The 25591-nt window shown below is 38.8% G+C and overlaps 3 protein-coding genes across 7 annotated transcripts; 1 reads left to right on the top strand and 2 right to left on the bottom strand.

Moving 5' to 3' along the window:
* Nucleotides 1-426: 426 nt before the first annotated feature.
* LOC133136703 (GDNF-inducible zinc finger protein 1-like) lies at nucleotides 427-6124 on the top strand. Of its 2 annotated transcripts, none has more exons than XM_061254361.1 (4): nucleotides 427-833; nucleotides 1032-1144; nucleotides 1627-1693; nucleotides 1954-6124. In XM_061254361.1, the coding sequence occupies exons 1-4, from the start codon at nucleotides 608-610 to the stop codon at nucleotides 2937-2939; spliced, it is 1392 nt and encodes a 463-aa protein (XP_061110345.1). In that variant the 5' UTR covers nucleotides 427-607; the 3' UTR covers nucleotides 2940-6124. The 2 variants fall into 2 exon arrangements, with proteins under 2 accessions (XP_061110345.1, XP_061110344.1); XM_061254360.1 differs by having other exon boundaries at nucleotides 1579-1693.
* Nucleotides 5001-18033, bottom strand: tmem71 (transmembrane protein 71). Of its 2 annotated transcripts, none has more exons than XM_061254363.1 (11): nucleotides 17800-18033; nucleotides 12395-12498; nucleotides 12255-12303; nucleotides 11852-12064; nucleotides 9500-9666; nucleotides 8908-9093; nucleotides 8532-8601; nucleotides 7886-7947; nucleotides 7695-7750; nucleotides 7574-7599; nucleotides 5001-7371 (listed from the first exon to the last, which is right to left on the bottom strand). In XM_061254363.1, the coding sequence occupies exons 2-10, from the start codon at nucleotides 12423-12425 to the stop codon at nucleotides 7576-7578; spliced, it is 858 nt and encodes a 285-aa protein (XP_061110347.1). In that variant the 5' UTR covers nucleotides 12426-12498; nucleotides 17800-18033; the 3' UTR covers nucleotides 5001-7371; nucleotides 7574-7575. The 2 variants fall into 2 exon arrangements, with proteins under 2 accessions (XP_061110347.1, XP_061110346.1); XM_061254362.1 differs by lacking the exon at nucleotides 17800-18033 and adding an exon at nucleotides 13730-13856.
* Nucleotides 18034-18883: 850 nt separating this feature from the next.
* On the bottom strand, nucleotides 18884-24103 carry ift57 (intraflagellar transport 57 homolog (Chlamydomonas)). 3 transcript variants are annotated; one of them, XM_061255114.1, is made up of 12 exons: nucleotides 23830-24103; nucleotides 23577-23743; nucleotides 23023-23197; nucleotides 22748-22866; nucleotides 22362-22452; nucleotides 21318-21389; nucleotides 20897-21019; nucleotides 20656-20727; nucleotides 20442-20573; nucleotides 19839-19901; nucleotides 19397-19463; nucleotides 18884-19282 (listed from the first exon to the last, which is right to left on the bottom strand). In XM_061255114.1, the coding sequence occupies exons 2-12, from the start codon at nucleotides 23726-23728 to the stop codon at nucleotides 19104-19106; spliced, it is 1245 nt and encodes a 414-aa protein (XP_061111098.1). In that variant the 5' UTR covers nucleotides 23729-23743; nucleotides 23830-24103; the 3' UTR covers nucleotides 18884-19103. The 3 variants fall into 3 exon arrangements, with proteins under 3 accessions (XP_061111098.1, XP_061111099.1, XP_061111097.1); XM_061255115.1 differs by having other exon boundaries at nucleotides 23577-23721; nucleotides 23788-24102; XM_061255113.1 differs by having other exon boundaries at nucleotides 23577-24102.
* Nucleotides 24104-25591: the final 1488 nt, after the last annotated feature.

The following is a 25591-nucleotide window of genomic DNA, read 5'->3' as shown; positions in this document are numbered from 1 at the left end:
AACTCAGTAGTTGTGGGAGAAATCTGCAGAGGCAGCATAATTCTGGGGGTGCCAATGCTAAATGGGCAATAGCACTGCCTCTTTATCAAACCTTGCTGACTTGCAGAGTGTCTGTTCTCCTTTGGTGGTAAAATAAGGGGCACTTTTTAAACTTTTGTTAACCACAGTGCCAAAGTTAAAATAACACCATACAAACACTCCCAATAAAAATAAAGCAGATGTAAAAAGTTTTGCTTCTTTCCATTTACAAATACATCTAATTCACAGTGTACGTGTAGAGCAACAAAGGCAATGCAACTGCAGAGAAACCCATTTGTTAGAGAAAAAGGATAATTAGAAGAAAATCCCAGAAATCCCGAAAATTTCTCCGCTATTCAATTTTAAAATATGAAAGGTGGCAACCCTTCTCCGCTGTGTGCTCCGGAAGTACAATATACTAAGGGTTGTGCTTTTTGTCGGTAGCATTTCATAGTTCTGTGACCAGGTTACATGTTTCTTTCTACACGTAGCTTTATTTAAGTCCAAGAAAATATCTTAAAAGACGATTTTTTGTTGATTGCATTTCTCTCGAGGAAAATTTGCTAGCCAGGGAGCTTCATTTGAAACGATGAATTCTGTATCTTTTCAAACGCAACTGGCCTCCATCATGGAGGTATTGGCTAATGCTGCAGTGGCAGAAATTTGCGAACTTGTAGATGATGGCTATGCCGTTTTACATCTCGAAATATCTCGGAAGCAGAAAGAAAATGAAGTCTTAAAGAGGAAATTACAACTGATGGAACTGAGGATACCGCGAGTTCGGATTCGCAATGAAATAATAGGAACGGCAAACGGTGAGAAATTGCTTGTTGCCATACATGTTCATTTCTATGGTTTGTTTCGCCTTACACATAGTTGTTTTCTTTGTTTAGCATTTACATTGAAATCAAATGGATAAAGTTGGCTAGCACTATGACATATGATATCATTATTATCCTCCGTGAAATGAAGTTACTTAGGCCTACGTAAATTTCCATTTCCTCCTGCTTCAGATGATGCTGAATTTCCCGCAGAAGAAAGCGCTGGCAAACAGTTCGACAGCAGTGTTTGGAAAGAGCTGGAGCCCATTACTGTTGATGAGGAAGATACAATAAAACACGACGAGGTCAGATTCCCTATTCCCCCTGATGCGACAACTGGCAGTTCTGAATGATACATTGTAGATAAATTGAAATGGTACATTGAAACCCGACGACAAATAGGTTACACTGTAGGACATATAGCAGTTGTAGCTAAAGGTGGTCCTGTGTCTATAATAACCTTGTGCTTTATTTATGCTGACTGATGACATTGGCTGTAGGTAAGAGCCTGGTCATAAATGCAACAAAAAGTTTTGCCTCTTAACTTTCATTGTTACTGTAAGAATCTAAAAAGTGGATTATAATTCTTATAAAAATGTCCTTTATTACAAATAGTTTTGACTCCCTAGGCCAGGACGGGAGAATTTTTCTGGAGTAATTAGTCAGACCATAAAAAACAAAGTTGATTGAAACACAATATTTTAGAAGCTTGGTCATATTCATGTTTGACTTATAACAGTGTGCAGACAAAGAGGACAGAAGATCTGAATCACTTGTCATTAAAAAGGAGAAGCTTGAAGAGGACTTGGAGAGCAGTGATCTACAGGGAGGAGTACATCTCAGTGAGGAGGAGAGTATGTGAATGGATGAAGTCCATCCAAATACTGTTTTGGGAACATGCAATATCACATGTTTAGGCTTTTTTTCGCCCTCTCTGAGGTTATATACTGCTAATCCACAAGGTGGCAGCCAAGGCTAATTAAATTGCTTAGTTACTGGATGTCCTGGTGTACCCAGTGGTCAAAGAAGGTGTTTTTAAGGCTAAAATGTAATTTGATAGTGCATGTGCACATTCATCATCAGATATTTATGTTTATTTTGATCCTCCCTCCAGGAGCTGTGGAATTAGACGGTAGTGAAAGGTCTCCGATTGCAGATGAACAGACTGCACCTGCAGTTGGCACAGAGGAGCTCACTGAGCAACACAGCACCAGACACACTGTTTGGGAAGATGGTGAACTGGACGCTGTCCTTAAGGCAGAACTAGATAACGAGACCGTAACCCTCCAGGATAGCAGCTCCGAACACACGGCGGGGAAACAAGATATTGTGGACGAGCACGTCATGTACCAGAGACCAGGCCAACTGGACACTTTCTACACACGGGGGTTTGCTGAGAAAGAGACTGCAAGACCAACCTGCTCTTACGTGACTCCGCCAGACTCAGTGAGTTTTGCTGGTCACTCGGATTTACAACCAATCCTCTCAGCGGGGAACGGCAAGATGCTTCCTACGTGGAACAAGGAGCCGTCAGAAGCGGTCGGCACACAGCAAAGGCGCTACAAACCGGACAGGCGGAGGGAGCGGCGGCATTTCGGGAGCATGTCGTTCCCACCCCAGGCCCCAACGGCTGCTCAAGAGGGCATGGGCCCCAAACCCAACAGCCCAGATGTCAACAGGTGGGTCCCTTGCGACGACCGTTTCGTCAGGCCCAAAAGCGCGAAGGCCCCTTACCGCATTGGCGCGACAAGGAGAAAGCTGTTCATTTGTACGTATTGCGGAAAGAGCTTAGCTTGCCTGAAAAACCTTAAAACGCACCTGAGGGTTCACACGGGGGAGAAGCCGTTCAGCTGCGCGCAGTGCGGGAAGCGCTTCGCCGACTCCAGCAATCTGAAGAGGCACCAGAGCGTTCACACGGGCGAGAGGAAGTACAGGTGCACCCACTGCGGGAAGCGCTTTGCCCAGTCAGGCTCCCTCAAAGTACACCAGAACGTCCACACGGGACACAGGCAGTTCATTTGCGCCCAGTGCGGGAAGACTTTCATTTCGTCTAGTCATCTGAAGAGACATGTGGCCGTTCACGCTGAAGAACTTTTATAACCTATTAGAATTGCGAGGAAAGAGTTTGCTGTGCAGTCTCGACACCCTGTGACGTTCACGTTTGAGTGAGACCATTTGGAACCACATTGTCTGGACATAAAGCAAAAACAAGCGTTTTCATCTTAAGGATTTATTCAAGCACATGCCAGTAAAATAAACTGTGTAGTAATAATGAGGACCTGCATGATGTCTATGTCCATGCCATATAGAATATAAATCCACTCCACATATTAATCCTGCAGGTGTAAGATTAATTATATTACACTTCTATTAGGTTTTTAAGGGATTTTTGGCACATTCTACAAGGTGACCTGTGAAGATGCTGAAAAAAGGTTCTAATTGCAATGACTGAATAGTGCTCGTTTTGTTGAAGTTTGTCACAATTTTACTTGGGATAAGAACAGAACTTGCTTGGTGTAAGAATTTGTGACAATGTTTTTTAATGAACTTATTTAATGTATTGCATGCAGTTCCTGCCACTCAAACCAAAATGTTAGTTGAGTAATCTGGAACCCTGCAGTGATGAACATATCCCTTTTAACATTGTCTTAATCGGACCATTTCCACAGAATTAATTCTATTGGGGTGAAATTCACCTCTAGTTTGTGACATGCTGCTGATACATCTTACAAACTGCGTACGTATGGACATTAAACAATACAGTAATTGAATGTGTCAATCCTTCATTTTTCAGTTTTGGTGGATTTGGCAACATCTGTGGTGGGTCTGAGCAATGGACTCATTGTGGGCACATGGCTACTCAATCTTTTCTATTTTCTCTTAAAGGCTATGCATGTTCAACTAACTGTCTCCATTTATTCATTTTATCATACCTTATACAGAATAAGTTATTAGAATACTCTTCATTTTATTTGAAAAGATTGCAGCAAATGTATGTTTTGGAACGCATCTTTTGATTGAAATGATCCCTTTTGTTGGTAAGCCGTTGTGTAAATGGGAAAATGTCTGAAGGACTGAGCATTGAATGAGCAGAGCTGATGAAATTGAGGCCAGGTGAATTTTCTACCTCTGTCAATTGTTACAAAAACATGCATTTCAAAATATGCAATTCCATTCCAGTGGAATTCCAGCATATATGCCATATCCATTACCAAACTGGTCTTAGTATGTTTGTTATCACGGATAGCTAGTTAGCCAACTGCAGATTTATATTCAAAAGGCTAAACTATAAACTTAGTGAAGATATAACTACACTAACTACTCTATACGGTCATTCATGGACATCAAGCTGACACTGTTGCAAGTATGATATTGTAACCGTTGGCTTGCTTGGTCTTACAAACTTCCATTTTAATTATTGGTTCTGACTGATGCGCATTAATTTAGAATGGTGCTACTTCATAGCTGGGCATATAAAAATAATGAATACGTCCTAGCCAATCAGAATTGAGTATTCACCAAGATGTTGCAAATTTGTATTGTGGGCGCACAGCATCTGTGAGTCGAGAACAAAATTCATATCTGACACTGTTTATTGAAACAATATGCTAAGCATTAAAACTGTTATGATGGAAAAACCTGGGTACTGATGTGCTTTATGTGCGAATGCATTTCTATACAAATGGTGCCACCTGGCCGAGAAGCATTTTGATGACAGTGGTACGCAAAAATGTGGCCTATTACAATCTGTACGTGCGGGAAAGCAAGCCTGAACTGTAAATGTTAAACATGGAACCATGGAAGCAAGATTGCTTTTCATTTTCATTTTAATTTTTTACTGTTTATAAATGATAAAATTAGGTTTTAGGCAGTTAGGTTTTCATTGTGTTAAATAATGAGCACAGTGGTTGTCATTTGGCCAGGGTTATACTGTTCTTGTGATTGCAAATAATTTTCAATCCCTTTACAATTTTCCTTGTCAATACCATACAGCAGTTTAATATGTATTGCTATTCTTATGAGCAAAGCTGCTGAGGTCATAGTTTCCCAGGTTTTATGAGACTTGAGCCGGACACTGCCTGCTTATTTTACTCCCTCTACGGTTCTGTGTCATTCACTTGTCTTCTGTAGAAACCAGATTGATGTCTCAAACAAAAGATATAACATTTCAATATTTATTTGCAAGACATAAATTGCACATTTAGCTGATGTCTCATACACTTAATCAAGGAGGTCTATGGAACTTGTTCTATAAACCTCCTTAATTTCACAATTTATAATTTGTGGTATGTCAAGAAAGACTAGATTAAATCCTAAAACCATACAAAGATTAATTGACCAAGAATTAAAAAATGGAATGGTCATATTCCTTTTAACCCTATTTTCTGTTTTCAAGGAAATTAGATATATAGACATAACTTCTCTCAATAAATATTTAAAGATATCACTATTCTGATAGCAAATAATTATTTAGCTAAATTTTGAAGAATCTTTAGGATTTAATTTTTTCAGTGCTTGCAAGCTCCCACATAGCTTGACGTTTTATTCAACATGCAAAAGAATTGAGAACACACTACTGAAATTGAGAAGTACACTACTGATATGAAAAAAATGTATTTTTAAGCCACTAAAACTAGTTACTATTTATTCACAAACACACATGAAGTGTTAACTTTTTAAAACCCGCAGAAAGTAGGCCTACATTTGACATATCAAAGCCATGAAAAAAAAACCATACATTGATGATTTTTGATAGAACATTAATGCATATACAGTATGTAGACTATGAAAAATAATATAACAGTAATTATCTTTGGGAAAAGTATGCAAAAAGTAATAATCACAAAGAAAAAAACATTTTGGCTATAAAATTATTACAGCACTTCTCATAGAAAAAAAGTGTACTTCAAAAATACATTATCAAAATTAACATTTATTTATACAGCCTCAAAGACAAGGAAGTGATATACATCTCATAATATTCTGAGAAACTACATTCAGTATTACTTCAGTGCTAATAATTTTATTTGTGCAAACAATTAAATGTTTTTAAGGCTGAATAAAATGTACATGTTAATATTTATGTCCACAAAAGCTTATAGGGTAGATATGTTTAACATCTACATAGTTGTTTCAATTGACATATGTTCTGTAAATGTTTTATTGTCTACAGAAATGTAAAAATATGTAGATTGAAAATTGTCTTTCCAGTAACTGAAATTCCTGTGAGTAGTTTTAAATCTCTAGTAGGGTGTAATGTGTAATAAAAAGAATGTCTAAATTAAGCTGACTACTGGTAGCTGGTGACATAAATCCTATAAAACTATTAACTAGTAACAGTAGAATTATCTATTCCTTCATGTAATCATACTAGATTTAATACAATCTTGGCATTGTGGAGGCCCAAACATGTTTATTATTATTTTTTTCACTTCACATTACAAAATATTGAGCACATGTAAAATCCTCAATATACTAGTGCCCTGTGCTAAACAGGTTCCTTTTTAGGTGTATTAATAACAATAAAGTGACTTTAAAGAGTAGTCAATAGCATATCAACTCCAACCAAGTGCCCATTGAATCAATACCTCTAATTCTTTTAAATAAGTGCCATCTACAACTAGTGATATGTCCTTAATTGCCTCTGTTTAGAGAGGGAAATCCCTGTTATTGCAAACACTGCAAAACTATTAGCCCTACTTTACATATATTAATGCCTGTATCTGCTCTATTATTTAACAATAGAATTGGGATTAATCTTATTGCAATTCTGACTCAGAACAAGTATTCAAACTGGTAGCCCTGTTCTGCTAGCAGGCACATTGTGGCATTGAGGGCTGTTGTCCCTGCATTTATGTGCATTGATAAAGGCACTATACCTGTTGTTTTTCCACAGGAAAAAATACTCACACATTTGCTATTCCTTCATTATAATTACAATTAAATGGCAGGTATTTTCACAGTGTTAACCTTGACCCACTGTGAGTGTGTGGCTATTCTGCTCATTTTTGGTGTACTAGTAGCAGGTCAAATTCTATTTTTGCATTTTTATGAGATTTCCCAAAACAACAGGTTACATTATGGCATTTATTTACAGACCTGCATGTCTAAGATCATTGTATGTAAGAAACTAGAGGTAAAAAAATCTGGTCATGTTGGAGTAACCATAACTGCCAAGGTATTCTATCTACAATAACATTTAACATTTAAGAGTGCACTAATAATATGCTATACTTTAAAATATTCTTTACTGAGGTAATTCAACCAATCAATGGTAATATTGATAACAATTACAATTGGACATATTTTAAATACTATGGGTAAGTATTTGAAATAATCCTTTCAGTACCCCATTGATCTCAGCAATGCCACATAAAGGTCTTCCCTTGGAATGGCACGTTGAGACCATGTGCACCCCGCATGCATTTCACCTACAAAACACACCACAAACACTTTCTTTTTTCCTTCTGTATTTCTTTACTTTCCTTTTGGCTCTGTTCATTCTTCTCTTTCTATTATCCAGTCCACAGTCCTTGATAAGAACAGAATAACAAAAACAAGTATAGAAAATTGTGCTGTAATAACTTGTGTAAGTGTCACTGTGTCTGTTTATTGTGTGTGTGTGTGTGTGTGTGTGTGTGTGTGTGTGTGTGTGTGTGTGTGTGAGTGTGTGTATGTGCTTGAATGCATGAGGGGGATGGATTTACAGAATTAGAAAATAGGGTTTACTTCACCTCTATTCATTCCTTGAGGTGATATCCTAAAAAAGGCAACACAACAAAAATCAAATGCAATTTCAAGGGCACGTAGCGATAGTCAATAACTATTTAAAATTTACATTTAAATCAGACTTACCTCTGTCTTGGCTGTGCGCCACTTCCCTGAACTTCTGAAGGTAGACTTTGACAGGACTGGTAGTAAACAAGAGAGAGAGAGAAAAAGGTTTTTTTCTGAAATAATTCCTGATGGTTTTATTGGGATAAGGGAAAAGTTTGGAAGATTACATTTCAAGACTGCTTGAATTGAAATATCACATGAGAACTTACAGATTGATGTTAGAATCAAAGTGAAGGTGATGGAAGCCACTGCCAGCCCCCCAGGCAGCCACCTGGAGAATAAGCAAAATGAATACATTTTTCACTGAAGGTAACTCAAGGTACTTAATTTTCAATTTCTCTATATTTGTATCATGTCGTATTATCCAGTATCTGCTAAATTAAATTAAATAATGTAGTAAGGTGTTCATTGAAAATAAAAACCATAGCCTTACCGTGAAGTTACTGAAAAGTTACAAAATGTAAGGCTCTTACTAAAGTAAATCACTTGTTATCTTTAACATATACAGTAAATTAAATTGTAGTTTGATAATAATGATACTAAATGGTAAAATGTTTTATGCCAAGTCAAGCACACACATCAATTAAACCACTAAACATGTTATGTTGTCATACTCCCTATTGCAGTTTTCCTATGCAGCATCTAGTCAAACTTTATGCCTGCAACACCTGAATTACATATAACACTGCTTTCTGTGCTGATTTCTGAACCTCATGTCTGCTTCTTATATTTATGGACTTTGACTGTTTAAGATGAGGCTACCTTGCAGAATGCAGGACAAGTCACAGTGACGCTAAAGCACATCCCATTGTCTTGTAAAGCCTTTCATGTTACATGCAGAAGGAAGTTTCTTACCTTGAGAACACAATACTAAACAGGCAGACCATCAATACGATGAAGAAAATGGCTTTCACAATAGCTGAATCTGCAAAAGACATTAAAAATCATTGTCAATGAACTACAGAACAACCACAGCATCACACAACAGCACATTTCCAGTTCCCCTCATTTCTGTTTGAGGAGAGTAAGGGAGAGTGGGGTCAGTTTTAACAGGGATGGGTTACAACACCATGTACATTTATTATCAGCTTAGACTCCTGTGATGTCATGCCACGTCCTTACAATAAATCAGTAGAATTTGGTGACTTCGGCTAAATGGGGGCCATATTCCTGGATTGCTTGTCTGTTCTCACCCTCTGGGCCCCTGGGTGGGCTCCTGTCTGTTACTCACCTGCTGGCTGAGGGGTACGGAGGCAGCAGTCTTGTGCAAGGAAAGGTGAGGGAGGCGGGACATCCAGAAAGCCTCCCAGTGATTGGCTGAACTGCTCCTGAGAGAAGGAAGCTTCTGTACAGGTCTCCTCCTGCAGCCAGAGCTTCTGGGAGGGCTTGTTTGGAGGGGGTTGGACGGGGTTGTGGTCTGGATTGTGGAGGAAAAACAATGGCCATGTATCACACACCACACCATTACACAGTATAACCATAATAATCACAATATACAGTCAATTCTGACAAACCAAGATTGGGTATTTTTAACTGCAATGCACTTTCATCTAAATTTTGAGCAATGAATATTAACGGACTTTAACCATACAATTTTATGTCTTTTCTTATGAAACATTTGTTTAAATTTGAAGCACCAGTATATGTGCAACGGTAGCACTTTTTCGCAAGCAAACAAAATCTATGCATTAGTTATACTGCCACATACAAGTTAAATAAATGAGGAAATAATTTCACATATTTCTGTTCCCAGTGAACAGCATTTCAGTCATCCATGGATAGCCCTGAAAACCTGCCCGTGAGGGTGCATCTTTTCCCCTCACCGAAAGTGAAGTTGCGGGTGTCATCGCCCTCGGTCACACTGTCCTCCACCCAGGAGGACTCAGCGAGGGGTGCGCGGCACACCCCTCCGAAGAGGCCGCGGTCCAGCCAGGACATGTTGAACAGGCTGGCGAGAGACCTGCGTGGCCTACGCCGACGCCGGAATATCCTGCACAGGGTAGAAACAACGTGTGTGTTACTATGGAGGAGCAGGTTATCTTCGTATGTAAAATCATTCATGTACTAAGTACCCTTTCACCGATTTATATGGCTCTTACAAATCGTACAGCGGGTTGGTTCAGTCTTTCTGAGATCAAATTCCATTACTCTGGATACTCTTGGACACACCTTAGGATTTAGAATTCAGTTTCAATTCAATTCAATTAAAAAAACTAGATTTGATAATCAGTCTAAAAGCCAGATTGTGAGGATCCTGGGTTTTTTGGTGATGTGGTGGCTTGACGATGCTTCCTTTTTAAGATGTCCCGAATTTTGCTGACACAAATTTAGCACAGATGGACGTGATGAACTGCTCTTTGTCTAATAATGCCAGCTTCCATAGTGCAGTGCTATCAGATGATATAATTGTGCATGAATTGGGTTGCTCAAATAATCACTAGAAACCAATCAATTATGATTTTTAAAGTTGCTTTCCATGTGTTAAATTTCTTGTGTATCACAAACCATACATCTTTATGCAATGGGATTAACAAAATAATTTATCAGAAGATTTTTTATTTATTTACAGGTATGAGACTTATTGTGACCGCTACTTTTAAAAGTGCATCAAATCCATTTCAGCTGCAGCATGTAAGAACGGAGGTTTCTGTTATGATGTACCCTGCAGAAACGCAAGTGATGTTTTCAAGATCAAAAACAAAGCCTTTTTTGTTTTTACACAATCTTTCATCATTTGATTCCCTTAGCAACCAAGCACACAACTTTACTTGTAACACAACACCGACATTACTAAGTGTCAAAGAATTTATTAAACTTTACCAGCGTCAGTGGCCCTGCCTCACATGGATGGTGAATGCACATGACCCAACTGTTGCCTCTGATGAATGGGGCCTAAGCTCATGTTAATAAGGAATGTGGCACAGCAGTCCTATCTCACAGCTGTCAGAGATCCGCCTGCCCCCTCTGAAGTTATGTAACTATGGCAACCATGACCACATCCTTATAAATGGCATTTAAGATAGAATAACTGGAGTGCTGTATTAATGCCTTATTCATAAGCACACTAACTTCAAGCTTACCCAGGGCAAATGTTTTTTTCATAGTTACCATGTACTGTATATATCTACTGAAGTTTCATCTCTGTTTCAGTATAAAGAAGACAAGTTTGCACAAACTAGTTAGAGTAAACATTGACAACATTGTTGGGACCAAACAGCTGTTTGAAGTATGTTCTGGGTACTGGGTAAAATAGCTAATTAGACAGGCTACAGTTGTCCATGACATAGTTACTTTTAACTCACTCACACATTTCAGTGTAAGGTTATTACTCCAAATCGTGAGCATTCAGGTAAATTTACCCTTGGTTTCATAACATCCCAAGAGATGCCCAAATTAGGAACAAACACTGACATGTTGGACTAAGGTCTTTTAAGACTGGACTAGTATCAGAACCCTGCAGTTTACTCTGAGATCTGATGAAAGTGTGCAGGAGTTGAACTAGATTTTGTCAGGTTTTTACTACTGCCTGGGAACTGATTTTACTGCGGGGATGTTATCGTTCCTCTTCCCGAGTTTTGGTTTCGGTTGCCGAGTGGGCGGTTACCTGGCAGCTCTCTCTCTCACTCATTACCATCATTTGTTTCAGCTGTGGGAGGTCTACTTATACACTTCCAAGTCATAGCTTGGCGCTTCAGTGTCTTAATCGCCACTACCTGAAGTCGGTTATACTCCTCGCTAGCTACTGTGTTACTGAACTCTGCGGTTCGTTGTCATTTATTTCTGTTTATTGTTTTTCGCTTCAAGCTCCTTAGCGTGAGTACTGGAGGCTTTCTTCAGCTTAGCACCCTTAGTTTACACAATAGGTTCATCCTTACGAGTTCGCCCAGTTCTAGCGGGTTGTTTTCTGTTGGCGCTGCCGAGAGGTTATACTTTTTCTTTTTTTTTCCCTCCCCTGTTTCGTTGGAGTTTTTATTTTGTCCCCTTGTAATCGTTTTCTTTATTTAACCTGCTGTTACTTTCCTGTCGTGTCGATCCTGGGTTGCTGCTCCACCCCACCCCCCCCCCCCCCCCTTGCAGATTCGGGATGGACCTGTACTGGTGTTACAACTTGTGCTGGACAAACTGTCACTGTCCAGCTGCACTAGTGGTGTGCCGTTGTTGGTCCTACATCTCACCTGACCAGGTTTTCCTTATAGGAGATGTTGGTTTTGGAAGGGGTGAGGGAGAGATTGCCCTCATCGTCGCACATGAAGCTGTCTTCCGTCAGGACGTAGTAACCGTTGGAGAGGAGGCGGGGGCTGCGGCGGCAGGAGCAGGGCGATCCGGTCAGGGGGTTGACGGAGTAGCACTCGTATGATGAGTCGGGGGACAGCAGGTACTGGCCCAGGCTGCAGGGGACAAAGACTGTGATTGGGGGAGGAAGTCCACTGGATACACTATTTCAACAGTCCTTCTGTTATTCGTATGTACGTTAAGTCATTCCTACGTCTCGCATGAATAAATGCAGTTTCTTGTTTTCTGTGCTTGGGAAACACATCTTTATATTATCCTTGACAGTAGGAAGGTGCAAATCCTTACCTATTACATGACTGGTCAGCGAGTGGCTCTTTCTTTCTAATTGGTGAACCTGTTAAGTCACACAGGAAAAAGCAGCATGATTTCATTGAAATATGTTATCAAGATGTGCATTGAATTCCAGTGCTAAGAAGGTTACGTACTCGTAACTGCTCCAGAAAACAGCAGTGACATGTCTGTAGCAGGCAGATAATACTGCTTTGGGATATCTGCCGGGGGGTGTACCTCCAATTTCTTCTCTTGCAGTCTAAAAAAACACAAGCAAAATTTATATTTCTGAGAATTCCTAACATGGAAAGCAGGAAATTCCCCACTAAGTATTTTTTTTGTCTTTATGGAAATTAAGCACCACTGAAGCTGACTACATACATTAGAATCAGGGTATAAATTTGAGTCATTTGAAAATTTGGTGACTGACTAGTCTGCAAGTCTTGGTTGTATTTCTCATTATGTCACCACTCAGCTTGGCTTGGTTGGAAAATGCAGCCTTATTAATATTTTGTAAATATCCAGTGCACAACGGTAACAGCATGTTGACTTCAATAATTGAATAGTAAATAATATTTGCCATTCCAACTATGACCATTAACCATGACAATCACTTTCAAGCACTTGGCAGAAAAATTACCTAAGCAAGTATTGGTAGGAGAATGCTTATAGTAATTCTATTGTTTCATGACTCAACAACCAATTTGCTCAATTACGTTTGGTTTTAAAACTCCTTATCCAGAGACCGGGGCTCGTATTGTTTACAACAAGCCATATTTCATACCCAATTGGCTGCCAGGCAAAAAGTTATCTTGGCAAAGGTTCAGACCCTGTTTCGTAATGGGTATAGGGCTTAAGTAATTCCAGTCTATTCTGAGTTCTATTTTTAGTTGCGTATGGTATCTGTGAATATATATACATATATACAGTGGACTGAGAACACATCACCGAAGACATCAAAACTACTATTTAAGTTAAACTGATCCAAATAAAAGCATTAAAATATATATATATTTTCTTTAAACATATGTTTAACAACTTTTTTTAACTTTTTTTTTTATGTTGATTTTTGCTGTTAAGCCATTTAGCTTCAGTGATATTTCACTGCAAAACGACATACTGGATATGTCTAAATACGAACACAAAATGATGTGTTATGAAAAATATTCTGAATGGACTTATCTTAATATCTAAATCCACACAGTAAAGTGTTTTACAACTCACAATACAAAGATGAAAATGAAGGGACCAAAAGTGGCGGCCTGAAAGTTTCTCTGTAGTGAAGATTGGTGTAAAATTGAGCATAAACAATATACTATACTGCTCTCCACTATTTACCTTTATCTGTCAGTCACTTGCCTATCACATGAAATGTGCAGTGCATATAAAACTAAAATCTTTCTAATATAACACAAACACAACCAGAATCTTGCCCATCAAATCTTTAAAAAGAAGTATTTCGCTGCACAGAAACAATTGGTGCTACCTACCTACTCAGAGCAGTTATGGGGTTGAATGTCCCTCTGGTTGAAAAACATTTGAGCTTGCGCATGCCTTTGTCACTGATAATGTTTCCCACACAACAGCAGCAGTCTGGAACTGCTCAGCCTTCTGGGCACCACAAGTCTAACCCTGTAACAGGGCCCCCGTGATACAACTTCCCCTCAGAACACTCATAGACACTCAGATGTTAAAAAAGGAAAACAAAAAAAATTCCTGCATGAGGTCATTTTCCTGTTAACCCATGCCCTACCAGACTCTCAAACGGCATAATCCTCTTTTTAGATTACTGACTGCTTGGCTTTGCTTCTTTATCAGAACAGACGTACTGTACTTGGACTTTAATGAAACTGCTACCTCAAAAGAGATCTCACATTTTTACTAAAGATAAGAGAAAACTGAAGAAAGTTACTTCAGAGGATTTTACGAAAGCAAATGTACATGTGAGGATGTTCTGGAGAGTGCCAAAGCTTTGTGGTTTGCATTAATGTAACTGATTATATTTCTTGCGGACAGACTGGTTTTAAGGAAGCCAACCGGGGAGTTTAGCACACATATTCTTCCTGGACACATGAATAAGGTTGTTTTATTGGTTTTTATAATTTCTTACAGTTTAAAATCTTTTTGCTTTTTTTAAAACACACTCAATAACACAAAATAATAATTTTAACAAAAACAAGCACTACTTTCAAAGGTAGACAACAATTCTAAATTAAATGAAACATAACTTTAAACAAAGGTGTGCAAACAGATGATTAAACAAAACAAGTCTCTGAATAAGATTAAGCATTCAAGTTCATCAAAATGCTATACATGTACTGTATCCTCATATAGTATACATGTGTGGATGCACATAAACACTGCCATGGTTATACAATTCTAGAAATTGAAACTGATTTGAAAGGTTATGCGTGTGGGAATAATACTCAAATTGTTATAATGGTTTCTGGTTATTATAACTATTAGCTACATAGAATATCTGCAGTCAACCCACCATTAGGTTTGCTGCTGCATCTTTTTCCTTTGTGACTAGCATCAGCCTGGAGCAAAGCATTGTGGGATAATACTTGAATCGGAAAACCTTGAGACAATGGACTCTCTTGTTTCTAGTGATTTTAAACAAAAAACAAGTCGCCTCTTGGTCACTGTGTAGGTGGACATTTCAGGGTGAGGACTGAGCGAATGAGCTGAAAAGCCTTTCTACTACTGTTCTACAACTAACGTGGTGAACACTGAAGCCAGTTGTGTCTACAATAGCCATTATTTGCTCCATCCTAATTATTTAGTCTTGCCATGAGGGTTGCCTACATTGCTCTGAATGAGAATGTCCCAGACCAGTGGTTCCCAAACTCATTCCTGGAGTACCCCTGTATATGCTGGTTTTCATTCCAACCACAATTGCAATCCAACTTTTAACAAGTGACAGGTTTTTTTTTTCTTTCCCACATTTTCTTAAACCACATTTTGTCAGACAGCTATGCATACCATAAATAATACAATCCCCATGTTTATATTGTGCTTTTCATTCTATATTGCAAGCAATGCATACATTTCACAGAAAATGTGCATAAAAAGTGGTACATTATTTTAATCAAATTAAATCAGTCGGCTCTTAATTGGTGAATGTGGCCATTAAGACACCTGGCCACCAAACCTAACCATTTGGACTCAAAGGTCATGCAAGTGAAAACAAGGCAAACTTCCATTGTGTTGATACATTTGAGGAATATAATTACAAATTAAATCAAATGGTTAACCTCAGTCTTATTTATTCCCTCTTCTAATGTAATTGTTAAGAAGGTACAATAAGTACAATATGAACATGGTAATTTTATTCTTCACGCCATTGCAAAGCTATTTCTGGCATAATGTGGTTTAAGGTAAATAATACATCTTAAGATCAAAAGCACCTAATTAAGAAAGAAAGAAAGAAAGAAAGAAAGAAAAGCTTGTTAAAATTATTCAATGGCAATTGGGTTTGGAACAAAAACCAGCATACATACTCATACTCAAAGACCGAGTTTGGGAACCACTGTCCTATAGAATACATATAATGGCTCATTTCTAAAAACACATTTTCTGTCTATCTCTACATAAATTTTTTATATTAAAATTCTTTCTTTCCAAAAATGTATGTCATGCTGCAGGACACCAGTAAAATTTGAGCTCTGCTTCTTAGTAGAGCAGTCTGTCACACCAAAATTAACAGATTTACATACATTTCACGGGTGTCAACCAAAAATCTCCAAGTTAATTCCTCCTTGATAATTACCTCTGATACGCGAAATGACATACATAATGGTTGCAGCAATGAAAGGATGCTACAATAGCTTATTCACAGTGACAATCCATAATTAAATCTTATTCACTGAATTTGAATGGATGACATGCCTTAATTCTTTATGGGTAATATGATATTTTGTTTTTTGTGGGAATGGAAAAATGTTTTGTGTCTGGAGTGACATACAGTACTTTTTTTATTTTTCCTTTATCACCACTAAACAGTATGGGCTATTTAACAGTACAGTAGAGACAGTGGCATCTTTTGTAATCTGTACAATAACGGCCATAATTGGGTCTGGTTGCTCTCTGGTCATGTGATCAGGGAACTGTTTGTTTTCAAACTGCAGAGAAAGCCCCCAAAAAAGCTTTACTGTGGGTAGATCTCAGGGACAAGATTCCTGTGTGTTTTGTAGATGTCCAGCCCCATTGGCCAACTTGTTCGCTGTTTCTTTTTTTTTCTTTTTTCTAAGTAAAATGCTCATTTAAAAAATGCTGTTCCTTGCAAACAGAACTCTCATGGTATTTGTTTCACGTGTCCAGCCGTGAATGGTTGTCTATTCAGTTACTTAAGCACCAACTAAATCTGAGGAGAAAATATATTTAAATGCTGAGAAGATTATCATGATATAATAAAAGAAAATGAAGGCGCACTGAAACACCCTTTTTGGGTTTTTTGGGGGTGGTTTTTTAAGCCCTGTCCCTTTGATTGACCATATTTATGCAATATATGTAAGCCTTTTGTAAGGAATAGTTCTCAATATGTATCGATAAATCTCTGAGGTTCTGTAAATTAAAAATGCATTTGTATCATGCACATGTAACTGGCACCATGCCGAAATCTTAAATTGGGGAAATAAGTGATTTTATTTCAGGTGTGGCGTCAGCAAGAATTACGGAAGCCCGGCTGGTTTTACGGAAGTGTGAAAGAAAATCGCGTTTTGTTCCTCTGATTTCCTCCACGTCACCTCAAAGCCGCAGGCATCAGCCATGTCTACCGCAACACAAAAAAAGGAAAGATGCACACAGGCATCTACCAGCAACAACCGTACAGCAAATCTATAGAAGCCTATAGTATTTATATATAGCTTATAGCCTATTTAAAAAATAACTTTAATTAAAACTTCCCCAGTAAGCATTGTTTAGATCATGAAAATGTTTTGGTAGGAATAATGGGACACATTGCCTATAAATACTTCAGAAACAAAAGCATCGCATACTCAATATCAGTCTCTTTTGAGGTAAAATCGGTCTATCACTAGGCCCACTATTTTCCAAATATCAATATGGACAAACCCGTGTATTTTAAAAGATGTAGGCTATGAAACAGCAGCTTTCAGACATTCATTAAAAGCGATATATGACTCACAATCTGAAAGTTAAAACAATAAACAATTTTAGAATATCAGTCCCATCAAATGAACAAAGTAATGTGTCTGGTAATAGTAGCCATCATATGTTGCATATGATCCGCTTGTGCAAACTCCCCGACAGTTTCTCTATGGACTGCCTGATTTTCGGAACAGAGAAAATGCAACATCAGCACTGCATCATTTCTCCAATAATTACATACATGGTAATTAAAAACATTTTTTGCTGTGAAGATGGCAATTAGTAGCCTGCCATACACAAAACACTAGAGGCTGTTGCGCATATTTCTAAAATAACGGTCAAATGCGCGCAAATTTGATGAGCGCCGCACTCCAAGTACAATAGCCTACACTAATTGATTTACCATTATAAAAAAAAAAACATTTTAAACAATATTTTACACACTCACGTTTAGTCGTATGTGAAGCGTTCTTGAAGTCCTAATTAAACAACTGTCCTTGAAAGAACAATGGAAAACGATGATTTGTTCGCTTACAGCAAGTCCTCCCCCTGCACCCTCCTTTTGATTATTTACTACTGAAAACTAAAAAAATCTTTAAAATATAATCTCTATTATATGCATCCACTATTCGCACGCTGGCAATCTTACGCTGGTGCATCAACTGTTTTGATTATACTCTTGTCAGACAATGCGTACTGCTTATGCCTTTGAGCCGCGCCTACTTTTGACCATTTCGAAATCCCGTATGGTCCTAGCGCCTAGAAATATTGGCAAGAATCCAGGTGAGTCAAATCAGCATTGGACAGTAAAACGGAAGCTGGTGCACATACATAGAATATGAATTTGCCAGTCTCTGGATGAATTACTGATACCACCTTCACGTGTGCATACGGGGTGAATAGGGTAGCTTAAAACTAATTCCCTACTAAGACCATTTGCTGCACTCGTTATCTTCATTCTTTTCCATTATATTTAAAAACGCCAAATAACAAAGCTATTAAGTGTGGTTCTAATATAAAATAATTTAAAGGGTCATTTAAGTTATAAGGTTCAATATGCTAGTGTGCCCATCTCATTCAGATCTTGAACCTGCCTGCCTAACATAACTCAAGTGAATCTGCAGATGAAATTAAGTTTCATATTCAAGAAATATACATTTCACAGAAAGGAAATATGTAATTTCAGGTTCTCAATATATAAAGAACACATTGACTGGAAAAAGACTATATAATATTTTGCATGTCGTTTGGAAAGCATAAGCACCCCCTTCCTGTTGACTTGACATCTAAATGACACAATTGTATTTTTATTAACCACCCTCAGCGACCTCCTAGTGGTGTATCTAATTAAAACCCAATACATGTGAAATTGCAATACAACTGATCCCCATCAAATTTGCATTCATACACATTGCATTCATACATACATATTTTTTTTTTTCAAAAAAAGAAAAGGAAACAAAATCATCCCATGGTTGCCATTTTTAAGAAATTCCTGATAGAAATAAATATGGGGCAATGTAAATGAAAAGTATATGAAAAAGTGATATTTATTTTCTCAAAGCAATTACCAGTATTGCTGAACAAGATTTTATTTGAAAAGAACAGATACTTTTGCTTTACTTTCCTCAAAATTATTTATTCTTTATTTTTTTACAAAAGGGTATAATATCGATAAATAATGAAACATAATAAACATACAATAATATTTTACCATTCAGCAAGAGAGCTTGAACATTCTGAATTCACACATTAATAAACACCAATGGCAGCCTCAGGGATATTGGTAGCATGCATGTCTCTGGTCATGTTTGACTTCTCCTTCAGTTTGGCCTGTAGCAGTGTGTGCTCCACCACACCCATGCGGATGTCCATCTGCACGATCTCCTGTTTCAGTTTGGTCAGACTCTGCTTGATCTTCACCACTGGAGCTGGAAGTACAAGGAAGACAAGGCATCATTGGTTTACAGTCACTGACGGTTTTCTTTCAGCCGTATGTCCCTCTTATATACACCGTTTGTGCACGAGTTCTCTCTCTATCTTACCCCCGTCCGTCATGCTACTCCCCTTCTCCTCCATCTCCTGCTTCACTCTTTCCAGCTCCTCACTGATCTAGAGACAGGACCATAAACAACTTTCAATTCTCTTTCAAATTAGGTTCATTTGTTTATTTTTTTGCATGTTTCACATTCCTGCAGCATTAGCCTGCGCCAAAGAAAGCGTGTGCAGCATGTTTTTTTTGTTTTTTTTAAATTGCTTTAAAAATATTTTACATCTGCGTCAATACACAAGAGTGGATACTCTTACTACATGCCAAACACCAAAGGGGGTGATGTATGATGTGCAAGCTTGCAGACTAGAAATTAAATCCAACTAATTCTGAATATCATGCATTTCTCTCAATGTGGCAGGGGGATATTGGCGACACAGTGCATGACTTTTCCATGAGCTTAGAGATTAAACTACGGTACATCAGCAGGTTCTCACTTCAGAGAGAACTCTCGTCCTTTCTGTAACTCCGCCACTTCCTTGCTGGTAGCGCTCCTTGGCCTGGAAGTAGATAGAACAGAGACATGACTTCATTTGGGCGGCACGGATGGTGCAGTGGGTAGCACTGCCGCCTCACAGCAAGGAGGTCCTGGGTTCGAATCCCTGTCGGCCCCCCCTGTGTGGAGTTTGCATGTTCTCCCCGTGTTTGCGTGGGTTTCCTCCAGGTACTCCGGTTTCCTCCCACAGTCCAAAGACATGCAGGTTAGGCTGATTGGAGAGTCTAAATTGCCCATAGGTATGAGTGTGTGAGTGAATGGTGTGTGTGTGCCCTGCGATGGACTGGCGACCTGTCCAGGGTGTATTCCTGCCTTTCGCCCAATGTATGCTGGGATAGGCTCCAGCCCCCCTGCGACCCTGTTTAGGATAAGCAGGTTAGGATAATGAATGAATGAATGAATGAATGAATGAATGATTTCATTTGGCATGACAAAGTGAGAAGAGACTTGGATCTAGAACATCCATCCAGACAATGAATTGTGACATTCTTAACCCTTCATCCACCCCTCTGCCCCCGGCGGGGGGGTTCGGCAGGCCAGCTACCTCGCTCAGCTTGGACTGTGCAGAGCGGAACTCCTGGATCAGGTGCTCCAGCTGGTTGTTGATGTACTTCTCTCTGCTGCCCACCTTCTCCAAGGTCTTACTGATCTCCTCCTGCAGTTTGTTGAGGTGGCCCTGGAGAAGAGTGCGGGTTATGAGCGGACATAAGCCAACGTGTTCTGAAGCCCACGGTCTGAGCACACAGGTTGCACTGTACCTTGGCTTCCTTCAGTGAGGATTCAATGCCCTCCTTGTGCTGGTGCATTTGGTCGACGTGGATTCTCCAGTCCTGGAAATGCAGATTGAGATGTATTCCTTGCAACTCCAAGCATACCACAACATTATACTACATCCCTCTTAACAGCATACAGTATGAGAATATAAGTGCATTCATTTGATTTGTGAGCTAGTGTCAGAGCTGGCTAACAACATTCCCATTAGCAAAGGGCAATTGTCACCTTGTTGTCCGTCCTGATGGTCACCTTCAGCTGTGGCAGAACTCGTTCCACTTCCAGATTCCACTCGGCTACATCTGTGTTTGACTCCAAAATATCTTCAGGTTTTGAAGATCCATTAACTTCCTAAAAGAAGCACATTCATATCTATCGATTTTACCCCAAAGTTTCATATTAGCTATAATTATTACATTCGTAGCAGAGACTCAGAAATGTGCAACGCAGTAGTTTGGTTGCACCTGCAGGGACACTGTTTTACAGTCTACATGATTTGAGTGAGCCCTCTGGTAGCACCAAGAGGTCATGAAGTCAGGAGGAGTAATAATACGTCATGAATGAATCATGTGCTATTACCTTGATATTGCCATCAAATCACATTATTGTGGTTCATTCTCTGACCAAATTGACATGCTCATAAACTCACATTCTGATTGGTCCTTGCCTTCAGCGCATCAAGATCGATGAGATCATCCTCCTCATAGTCATCAGGTTCTTCCTTTAAAGGGGAAAGTACAGATTTGTTAAAGTGTTCAGTTAATATGGCTCTTTTTCAGCCTTGTCCAGTGTTTCACAGCACAAAACACAGTGCATTCACTTCATTACTCTAACAAAACCACCCTTTGTTTTCCATTTACGTGCACAAATCAAATCATGTCAGCATTTCTTTTATCTTTTACAATATTTTGTTTTGGACAATGAAAAACAGAGTTACCCACAGTAGAATATGGTGGTGGGTCAGTGATGTTTTGGGACTGTTTTAATTCCAGAGGCACTGGCTAAGACCAATAGTATAATGGATTCCATGAAGCATCAGGCAGTTTTGGCTGACTCTGGTTGTCTGGTTGTCTCTACCACAAGGCTGAGACTTGAGAGCAGGAGGACTTTCCACCAAGACAATGACTCAACGCATACCTCAAAATCTACACAGAAATGGTTCCATGACAACAAAATATATGTTCTGCAATGGCCATCTCAATCCAATCGAAAAACTTGTTGGCTGAACTGAGGGCAGTTGATAAGCGCAAACCCAAGAATGTGAAGGATCTTGCAAGAATCTGCAGAAGAGTGGTCCCTCCAAGTATGTTCCTTAAACTTGTCAAGCATTACAGGAAATGGCTCCATGCTGTTATCCTTGCCAGAGGTGGATGCACCAAATACTAAACCAGGGGTGCCAATGATTATGAAACCTTGACTTTGGTTAAATCTATTTATTAGATTAATGTTTGATTTTGGTTGGTTCCATTGAAACATTAGTAACTTCACATATCACTTTGCATATTTAGTTTGTCAATAATTATATACTGTATTTTTGGTCCAATGCCAGTCAGGGGTGCCAATAATTCTGGAGACTACTGTATATTGCAGGAAATGTGGAAAATGTTCATGTTATAGTTTGTGTGAACCAAAAAAAACCCCAGTGATACAACAGAAGTATTTTTGAATCTACTTAAAAGCAGGTGACACGCACAGTCATCTCCTCCTCCACTTTGCTCAGTGTGAGCTCGGCATCGTCCTCCATGACAGACTCCTCCTCCAGGTCCTCTGTGGGATAGCATGGCCTGGAACAGACGGGAAGGAGGTGTTAAGGGCTGCAGTAACAATGGACTTCTGAATGACCCACCCCAGCAGTTACTGTTGCTATTTGTAGAGCAACAAAATAGGTCAGTTGAGTGTGGTCAGTAGTGGAACCAGGCAAGGAGCCTCTTATTTAAATTACTCATACTTGCCAATCACTTAACTGCCTTATGGAGTGCAATAATACTGCTTTTTGGTTTGCATCTTACACCAAGAACAACTGCCTGACTGTGAAATGGAACAGTTACAGCATTTACAAGCAGCACCATGTACACTTACTTCTTCCATGTAAAACGTTTCTTTTTCAAAGCTTCCTCTGCCAGACGATCTAGCACATAGCACACGTGTTCCCCTGAGCCAGCTTTCAGCTTCGATGGAGGGAAATCCACCTGCCCACCCTAAATCCACAGGACAGAAAAAAAGTAGTCAGAAAAGGGTATCAGAAAAATATCACCTCGCAGCCTTCAGATGTTAGATACATTGAATACAAATAGAATGTTATCGTCACCATTTATTCGCGTTCACAATACCCATACTGTCATTATATAACTTACAAAAGCTCGGAGCTCCACAAGAATGTTTGACACGGTCGCGTTGGGATCGTCGTATTCCTGCGGCTGCTCAAACGGTCTACCCGCCTCGTTGATGAGCCAAGATGCAATAATAGTAAACATGTAGAATTGTTCGCCAGGGTTCGATGGCATGTAGGGGCTTGAAGCGAAGTAATGTCTGTTGGGAAAGATACATGAAATGGGCTGGCTCCTAAGTTAGTTCGCCTCCTTGGTTTATTAGTTAGTGACCAATAATTATCTAACAACCATTATCATATTCTTTAGACAATCGGACATTGCGTCAGCTAACTTACAAGTGATCAAATAACGGCTCTCTAACGGGTAGTTAGCCAAATTAACTTAGTTGGTTAATAACATAGTTTCGGAAGTTAGAATCTCCTCTTTATGAATCAAATGTTGATCAATTCGTTTAATATGCCAACTTAGCAAGGCAATTAGCTAATATATCTAACGTTACACATTGCCCTGATTTTGTTTTGGTTGCAGTCAACATTATTGTTTATTATTATTATTATTATTATTATTATTAATAGTACCTGGAGAGGGCTTTCATATTGTGTTTCGACATAACTTCCTCGTAGTCAAGAAGCTTCAGTTTATCCAGCAGATCCTCCATGACAACAAACATCTGATACGCAGCACCGGGACCCCGCTCATCATCTTCCCCTCGTCGAGTGTCATCTGTCATTTTCGTCAGACTTAACTATGGCGGTGATTGGTAAAATAAAGTGATTATCTGTAACTTACCAGCTATAGGAACAGTATTTTCTCGTTTCTGTTTAGCGTTACCTAGCTAGCTAACATTAGACGCGTCGAGGCGCATCAAACTTCGCAAAAGGCAGCCATCCTTGATTGAAATGAGATCAAGCAGATCAACTCAACTGCTCTCTGCCCTTCGTCTGCGTATTGCAGCTACCTTAACGCAACCAAACCAGGCCGATAGGCAACGTTAACTAATATTTCTAAAAGCTGACCTAATGGTTAGCCCATCGAGATATATGAGTGAGCTCGCAAAAGCTCCGTGAAGCTGGCAATCGTTGCTGGGCACAATCGGAGACTTCTGGTTCACATTTATCAAAATAAAAGTTCGGTAAATAAAATGATTGATTTACTGTAATTTAGTCGTTCTTTTTTAATGAATACAGGCGGATATAATTGTGAGGTAATAGCAGAAAATATAGGATTGTACACTCATTTCTATAAAACCTGTTTGCCAGCAGTTGCTGCATTTCACATGTGGCCAAAACATGCATTGTTAGACACTAAGTTTACAACCAGCTGATTTGCAAAGCTAATTACGCAAACTATATATTGTTCCCAAATGAAAATGAAAGGGGGTATAAAATTACTCTATTGACCCTTATCTTTAACATTGTATCGTTTAATTTAATTAGGAGCCAATTAATTCTCCTAATTTGATCAGTTCATTGTGTTACCCTTCTTATGTAATTGCTTGCAATATTGCACAATAAGCACAGCATAGGATTTGTATTCTCCATGCCATGCATAGCTATTTCTGACATGTCTTAAACGGGTAAATAATCCTCTAGACATGAAAAGCACAAAGTAACAGCCTTTTAAAATTCAGGGATTTCAACTTTGGTTGGAACAAAAACTAGCATAAACAGGACCAAGGTTGGGAACCACTACTCTAATCTACCCCAAACACATACTATAAGGTTCTATTGACTTTTTCTGAATTCCTTTTGATATGGCTTATTGTTGTTCTTAATGTAGCATATACACTCACTGAACACTTTATTTGAAACATTTTACTAAATCACATGAATAAGTAGGTGTAATAATCTAATCAACCAATTGTGTGGCAGCAGTGCAATGCATAAAATCATGTAGTTCTGGGTCAGGAGCTTCAGGTAATGTTCACATCAGCCATCAGAATGGGGGAAAAATGTGAGCTGTTAATGAATGAAGCAATTTATGAATGAATGAAGCAATTTATGCTTGGTAACTAGTCAAATAGCAAGCTGTTTGCTTGCTGACTTTTATAAGTTGTGTAACAAATTAATTTAAACAATGGTAATTATGTGAGAGAGCGCAGAAAACACGGTAACTATGTGCTAATTATTAAACGTTACTACATCTTTTATTTTGACGGGAAATCACAGGAAGTTGAGACCAGAAGTTCTGTACAGGAAGTCTAATTGTTACTAGCTTCACAGAGCTTAGCCCAAAGGTTATACAACAATTCTATGGTTAGCCTCTTGAAATGATTCAAAATCCCGGAAGTACACAAACAAGCTCTTTTCGTATCCAGGAAGTTGCGTTCACCATATCGTTCAACCCATGGTTCAACCCATCACACCCGTCTGAGAGATGTGATCTCGATGGGTGGGACATAATTATGTTCTTGTATTATGCTGCCGTTCCTGAGCAAGATGATTTACTGTACGAAATTACTTGATATAATCATGAAACATTCGACATTTTTGTTGGACAATATTTTATGAGTATTTATCAGTACCATGACCTTTGTTTTATGTCTGCAATGTGTGTTGTTTTAGTGTTTTTTTTGTGTTTTTTTTTTGCAATG

The sequence above is a fragment of the Conger conger genome, chromosome 9 (assembly GCF_963514075.1).
Source record: "Conger conger chromosome 9, fConCon1.1, whole genome shotgun sequence".
NCBI classification, from domain to species: Eukaryota; Metazoa; Chordata; class Actinopteri; order Anguilliformes; family Congridae; genus Conger; species Conger conger.
The sequence above is the reverse complement of the archived record's forward strand: the minus strand, read 5'-3'. Positions and strand labels throughout refer to the sequence as shown.

Bases quoted from the DNA above. Each gene is read 5' to 3' on its own strand.
- ift57 (XM_061255114.1), bottom strand. From the start codon at position 23,728: ATGACAGATGACACTCGACGAGGGGAAGATGATGAGCGGGGTCCCGGT. The intron at 22,867-23,022 runs GTAAGTTATATA...CTGTGGATTTAG, and splicing joins TTGTGGAGCTCCGAGCTTTT to GGTGGGCAGGTGGATTTCCC. The intron at 20,728-20,896 runs GTGACAATTGCC...CTGCATTTCCAG, and splicing joins CCATCAGGACGGACAACAAG to GACTGGAGAATCCACGTCGA.
- tmem71 (XM_061254362.1), bottom strand. From the start codon at position 13,791: ATGCGCAAGCTCAAATGTTTTTCAACCAGAGGGACATTCAACCCCATA. The intron at 9,094-9,499 runs GTGAGGGGAAAA...TCCACAATCCAG, and splicing joins CACCCGCAACTTCACTTTCG to ACCACAACCCCGTCCAACCC. The intron at 8,602-8,907 runs GTGAGTAACAGA...TGTCTTTTGCAG, and splicing joins CCGTACCCCTCAGCCAGCAG to ATTCAGCTATTGTGAAAGCC.
- LOC133136703 (XM_061254360.1), top strand. From the start codon at position 608: ATGAATTCTGTATCTTTTCAAACGCAACTGGCCTCCATCATGGAGGTA. The intron at 1,145-1,578 runs GTCAGATTCCCT...GACTTATAACAG, and splicing joins ATACAATAAAACACGACGAG to TGTGCAGACAAAGAGGACAG. The intron at 1,694-1,953 runs GTATGTGAATGG...TCCTCCCTCCAG, and splicing joins ACATCTCAGTGAGGAGGAGA to GAGCTGTGGAATTAGACGGT.